The sequence below is a fragment of the Hemiscyllium ocellatum genome (genome assembly GCF_020745735.1).
Source record: "Hemiscyllium ocellatum isolate sHemOce1 chromosome 27 unlocalized genomic scaffold, sHemOce1.pat.X.cur. SUPER_27_unloc_1, whole genome shotgun sequence".
In the NCBI taxonomy this organism is placed as follows: Eukaryota; Metazoa; Chordata; class Chondrichthyes; order Orectolobiformes; family Hemiscylliidae; genus Hemiscyllium; species Hemiscyllium ocellatum.
In genome coordinates, this window is record NW_026867476.1 from 210098 (window position 1) to 216474 (window position 6377).

Below are 6377 nucleotides of genomic sequence, written 5' to 3' on the forward strand. Positions count from 1 at the left end.
TCCATATGCAACTCTGAATCTGCCAGATGGAGATAAGTTGTTAAACATGTAAAATGTGCAGTCTTTTTTCGTACAGGCATGTAGCAATGCTTAACAACGCTTAATCCGGTGCATATTACGAAAGTGAAGGAATGCCTGTCAGTGGATGTGCGTGTGAATATATGTGTGCAGATGCATGTGTATGTGTGTGTCTGAGAGACAATATGTGTCTGAGAGAAAACATGTTTGTAAGAGCGAGTGTGTGTGTGCATGTGAGTGTGTGTGTGAAGATGTACAGTGCAGTGGAATACTCTGTAGTGTGACATGAACCCAAAATCTCGATTCAGGTCATTCTCATGGATACTGAACTTGATGATCAACCTCTGCTCGACTACTCTGTCTTATTTGGATCTAAAGTCCGCCTTGGAAGATGTTCACCCGAAGATCCAAAGCCGAATATACTTCACTGCTGAAGTGTTCCCCGATTGAGAGGGAACATGCTTGGCTGGTGATTGCTACATTGTGTTCATTTATCCACTGTCTTAGGATCCGCGTGGTCTGGCCAATATACTATGCCTGAGAGCAGCATAGCCTGCAATCTATGAGATAGAAAACGTTGGCTGAATCACGTGAGTTACTGCCACACACGTTGAGGGTAGTGGCCCAACATTTAACTGTACTATCCATGTCGATGGTCTTACATGCCTTGCTCTTTGTTGGGATGTTTGCTCTTGAGTTCAATGTCGTCTTGAAGGCTGGGAGTTTTGCTGTGAACAATGGTCTGTTTATGCATCTCTGTCATGACAACCGCTGCAAGACATGACAGAATATCATAACAACTGGGGACGCCATCCACCTGGTGAGTGGCAGATATTCATGTGACTCAGCCAAAATTGTCGACCTCAAATGTTGCAAGTAAGGTTGCCCTGAGGCATGGTATATTGGCGAGACCAAGAGGAAGCTACAACAATGGATGAATGGACATCACGCAACAATCTCTAAAAGGGGATGCTCCCTCCCAGATGGGGAACATTTCGTGAGTCAAGAAGGATCGGCCTCGGATCTTCAGGTGACTATCCACCAAGAAGAACTTTGGGATCCACAACAGTTGTCGAGCAGAGGCTGATAGCCAATTTCGGTATTCATGAGGACAGCTTCAAAAGGATGTGATTCATGTCACACTCCAGGGTCCTCCACGACACTATACACCCTGACACACACCCTCACACACAGCACATAACCATACACGTACTCATACTCTTGGGCACGCGATCACTCTCAGACCCTTCATCATATATATACTGTCTCTCAGACACACTCACACGCACACACTCACACTCACATGCACACCCTCTAACAGGCATATACTCCAAAACACTCATGCGCACGCTTTCTCAAGCACACATTCTCCCTCTCCCAAACACACATCGTTTCTCTCTCCCTCACACTCATGCATACGCACATAAAATTTGATGGGGTAACATTGCGTCTGCAGATTTGTCTTTGCAAGTGCATTCAATTTTGTTCAAAAACTGTAGACAGTCATTTCCTGTGATATTTGAAACTTCCCACTTCGGAAACAGAACCAGTATGACTAATGGTTGGGATACACTAACTACATATCATTAATGTCTGAACTGAGATGTCACTTTTTTAAAATAAATCCTTGTTATCTTTGGACTGACTTGAGACCTGTTCTGAGATTTACATATTAATCAATCGAACACTGCATCCTCATTGCAAGTGATTAAAGACTGAACAGTAATCGAGTTTTGTGAAATGCATTGCATGATTGGTATGACACTTTAACCTTCATTAGAAGTGTTGCGTTCTATGATCCCGCCACACTGGCTACCTGACGAAGAAGCGGCTCACCCACAGCTTGTACATACAGATACACTCGTTGGAAAGTAACCTGCTGTTGTGCGATTTTTAACATTTCAATATAATTATCCTGTCTGCGCTGGCCTGCAGCATCCCAGTAGCTTACGCGAATTAAGCTACCTCATAGCTTAATGACATCAAGAAGTTTGGGATAAGGATGAATCATGCAATCATTTTATAGATTGTCACGTGATGTATCCCTGATTCTCGAGGCACGTCAACTATGATTAGTCCACCATCTTTGAATACTCTTTCCCTTTCCATTCTTTGATTTCTCCGCATTAATTCATCACAGCAACTTAACGTAATCTAGTAATCGCAAATCTATCTACCAATTTCCTGCGTGGTATGTTATCAAAAACTTTCAAATATCTCAAAATACGTCACATCCGCTGGTTGTCCCTTCTTGATGCTACAGTTTAAATCCACAAAACGAATGCAAGTGGATTTGTCAAATATTCCTTTCCTTTATAACGTCATATTGAATCATCTCAAACGTATCATTATTTCGAAATATCAACTTATGGTCTGCTTCATGATATGACCTGACATTTTCCCTGCAAATGGCATTCAACAGGTCTTTGGTTCCTATTTTCTTCTCCCGCCCTTCTTAAATAGTTCGGCCATTTTCCCTTCTTTCTAAACGTCACGACCCTTGCCAGAAATTCTTGCATTTCCAACGATAACCAACAGTACTTGCATTGTCTCTCCTCACACCTCATTCAAGATTTTGCAATGGGCTCCATTTGGTCCAGGGATTTTAGCCACCTTTATTACAAGAGGTTTTCTGTTCTCATTGCCAAAGGCTTTGCAAGTGTTGGCCTCCTCCTCAGACATCATCCATTACTGGTGAATCATTATTTCAAATTGTTGGAATTTAAATATAGGCCAGTTTAGACATGTTGTAAAATGCACTGAGACAAGCTGGAGATGCACCAATATCTTGCTGGTTAGCAGTCAGGTGCGCTATCCATTGCATCGCGCACCCAGGACATAGTTTTGACATATTCACTGCAGAGTTGAGATGTTAACAGAATCACAAGTGAGAATGGTAACAACCTAATGAAAAGCAAAGATAATAACTGCCAATGCTTCGATTGAGCCTTTACTGTAAAACAAACCATTTTTGTCTTCATGTTCATGATCACCTCTTTTCCTGCTGGACCTTTCTCTTAATTCAGTCACAGTCATTCCTCCATTTTGTCCTCCAATCTCGTGCAATGTTCTTTCATGCTTAGTGCGAGGTCTATTGCAGTCAAGACCTCGAATAAATTCAATGAGAATCTTCTGGTAATTTCTAGCAAGGGTTCTGGAAACAGACGAGTTGAACAACACGTTTTATTGGTGCTGCACATTCGCTGCAGCTCAATGCTTCAAAGCAGGCCTCTGCCAGTATCAACTGATTCGTAGTTTCGTTCAGTTTTCCTGCTGGACAACATCAAATTATCATAAATTCACTTTGTTCAGAGTGACATCCAAGACGACAATATGAATAGTTTCAATGTTTCACGCTGTGCACCCGATTGGAAGGAGATTGTTACGGGGAAATCTGATACTGCATATTCCTACAATCAGCATATGGGACAATCAGGTTAATGAGACCCTGTTGTCTCTTTTAGCAGTCGTGCAAAAGCAGATCAAATCTAAATACCATTTACCTTAAACTCTGTGGCCCGGCTTTCCAGGTTCTTACTGAGCAATATCCGTGTAAATCTTTTGCCAATATGTTCGGCTTTAATGAAGACAAACCTACTGCAGCCATTAAGTATATGAACATGTATTTCATAAATATTTGTTTTGTAATGGCCTTCGTGTAATATGTTTAGCATTCCAAATGGTTCCAAAAATAACAGACATGATGGGCCAAATGGTCTGTTTTTGTGCTGTATGGTTCTATGATTGATAATGACTGCTTCTTCACTCTCTTGACTAAATTATCAAGAAGTTATAACATTGTTGGTGAATAAAAGCCGAAAGAACTGCAGATGCTGTAAATCAGAAACTGAAGCCAATGTCGCTTGAAAAGATCAGCAGGTCTGTAACATCTGTGAAGAAATGTCAGAGTTAATGTTTCGGGTGGTGCCTCTTCCAGTTCTGTGGAAGGATGGCAGGATCCGAAACAGTAACTGATTTTTCTTCAGAGACTCTCCGAGACCTGTTTAGATTTTCCAGCAACTTCTGTTTTGTTCATGGCATTATTGCTGTTGATAGTACTGAGATGAAAGACACTGAAGTGTATCATTGTGCAATGGCATCCCGGAACAAAGACTGAACACTCCCAGAAACTATCTGTGCAACTGACTCTAGAAAACTCGCATGGCTGCTCACTTCGCAATATGCCATCGAACGTGTGATCCGATCAATAGGTTTCACCATTTCGATTACAAATGTTTCATTCCGACCGTGCAGATTAAATTAACTCCTGAAAGATGCTGAGCACCAAGTGCATCCGATTTTCTGCAGAAACAGACTTCACTTCATTCGAGCACCCAGAGTCAGAAATGTATCTTTTATGACTGACTATGAAAATAGGATTTTCTTTCTCTTAATTACTGCCAGAGGGAGAAGAGGAACCCGCTAGTCTTGACACAACTTAAATGTCCAGATGTGAATTGCTGACAAAGAATCAACACACTTACACAGAGGATGAAAAATGTTCATTTCAGTCCAGCTTAACAGCAGAAGGCTGAAGCGACTGATTTGGTTTACTGATGGTTTCGACTCAATAATCAGCCACTATGAAATGTTTTCAATTGGTTTGTATTGTTCAGATGCCAGTTGTATCCAAACTCCTTCTGATATTTTAAAGGAAGTCTGCATTATGCTGGGTACGTGAATTTATAAATTCCCATTTTGGGATTGAAAACGTGAAGGGTCAGAGGCAGTACTCAATATCCCAAAATGTGTTTGAAGTTGTTCAGATTGTTCCAGTGTTTTTGTGTTAGAAACCTGTGACAAGCCATTGTCTGTGAAACCAAATGCTGCAATTCAATATTACTGGAGGATTTTACGGCATCAGAACAAATTGCCTAATTTTCCATAGAACCTCATCGCTGGAACAATGGATCATCATCATAGATTCAATATAAATTATTTGTTTTACATTCACGAAACTAGCTGCATTAGTTTATTTCAGTAATAGATTTACACTGATTAACGTTTTGTGTCCAAATGATAAGTATGACATATCACCGTAAAATCGGAAACAAGTTCAGATACACACCTGATCTTGCTGTTTGCTTAATACACTCCTATGTTCAGTGACGTTCTTAGAGGTTTTGTACAGCGTCAGCCACCTCTGAGTCTCTGTGGGTCTCAGTGCACAGTAATACATTGCGGAGTCTGTTAGTTCTGCTTTCAACATTTTCAGCTCGATAGCATGGTTTCCATGATCAAAATCCGAGGAGACCCGGTCCCGGAGAAAATTCGCCGTTTTCTCGCTATATTTGCTTTTCAGGAGCAGAAACTCCATGAACCCATTGGGAGGTTGACGGTACCAGAATAAGCGAGGATCGCTGTCTCTTGTAGTGTAATTACAGAACAACTGGACATCATCCCCCTCATTCACTGTGATTGCAGCCGGTGTTTGTGAGACAGAATCGCCACGACAAAGTCCTGTAAGAGCCAGAAGTTATAGAAAATTAAATATTATTATATTCTTATCGACCTGAATCAATAACCCGAGAAATAAATCACGGAAGCTGAATTAGAATCCATTTCATGCAAGTAAAAACATTTTCCATTTCATCTCCCGAAAGTTGACGAGCAAACTGAAAACTCTTGGTGGATATAAAACACTCTCTTCTATTGAATCCTCGCAATGACTTCAGTCCTGTCTGAATTTCCAACCTAAATCTTCGATTGTCATTCTCTCGTGTACTTTCTTTAACTTCTTCCAAAAATATTTGGGAGGCAGCATTGTTGCTTCTATTTTGCTAAAACTATTTGAGTAAATATAATCCCACCAAAGGGCTGAAGCACATGCAAAGACAAGTTTTCAACCTACTAGTCAGAAGTGCTGCAGCTGTGAGCAGTAAACACAGAGTTCCAGGCAACATGTTTGCACATTCACATGCGTAGGGTGAATGTGAGCAGAACTAGTTGAAGCCAAAATGGTTTTTGTCAAGAGTTCGGAGGAGGTTGAGTAAATTCCGGATCTCTGCTCATTGGTTCATTATTGACAACCGCATTAGATACAGCCAATGAGCTTGAAGCTCCTTTGTTCTTCTATTGAACCAATCAGCTTCAAGTTCCTTTTTACTCCACTTATATTATGGCTAATGTGAGAAAAGATCGACGTTCTCATGAAGGGTTAGTGGAGCCAAAAAGGTAACTAATGTTTCTCTGCCCAGTTGCTGCCAGACATGCTGAGTTTCTCCAGTTATTTCTGTTTCTGTTTAAGATTTTGAACAAACTCAGTTCTTCCTTATTTTTGTTTAATGATCTGTCGGGTTTAGAATGAGGTGGCTCTCATTGCCTATGAGGTCCTGCATTGGGGTTTTTAACTTGGGCCA

At 41.0% G+C, this 6377-nt stretch overlaps 1 gene segment (V, D, J or C); it reads right to left on the reverse strand.

The window, feature by feature from the left end:
* Positions 1-676: 676 nt before the first annotated feature.
* LOC132807039 (T cell receptor alpha variable 19-like) lies at positions 677-5921 on the reverse strand. The segment is given in 3 exon segments: positions 677-835; positions 5087-5478; positions 5870-5921. Coding segments are annotated over 3 exon segments (603 nt in total).
* Between the last annotated feature and the right edge of the window lie 456 nt (positions 5922-6377).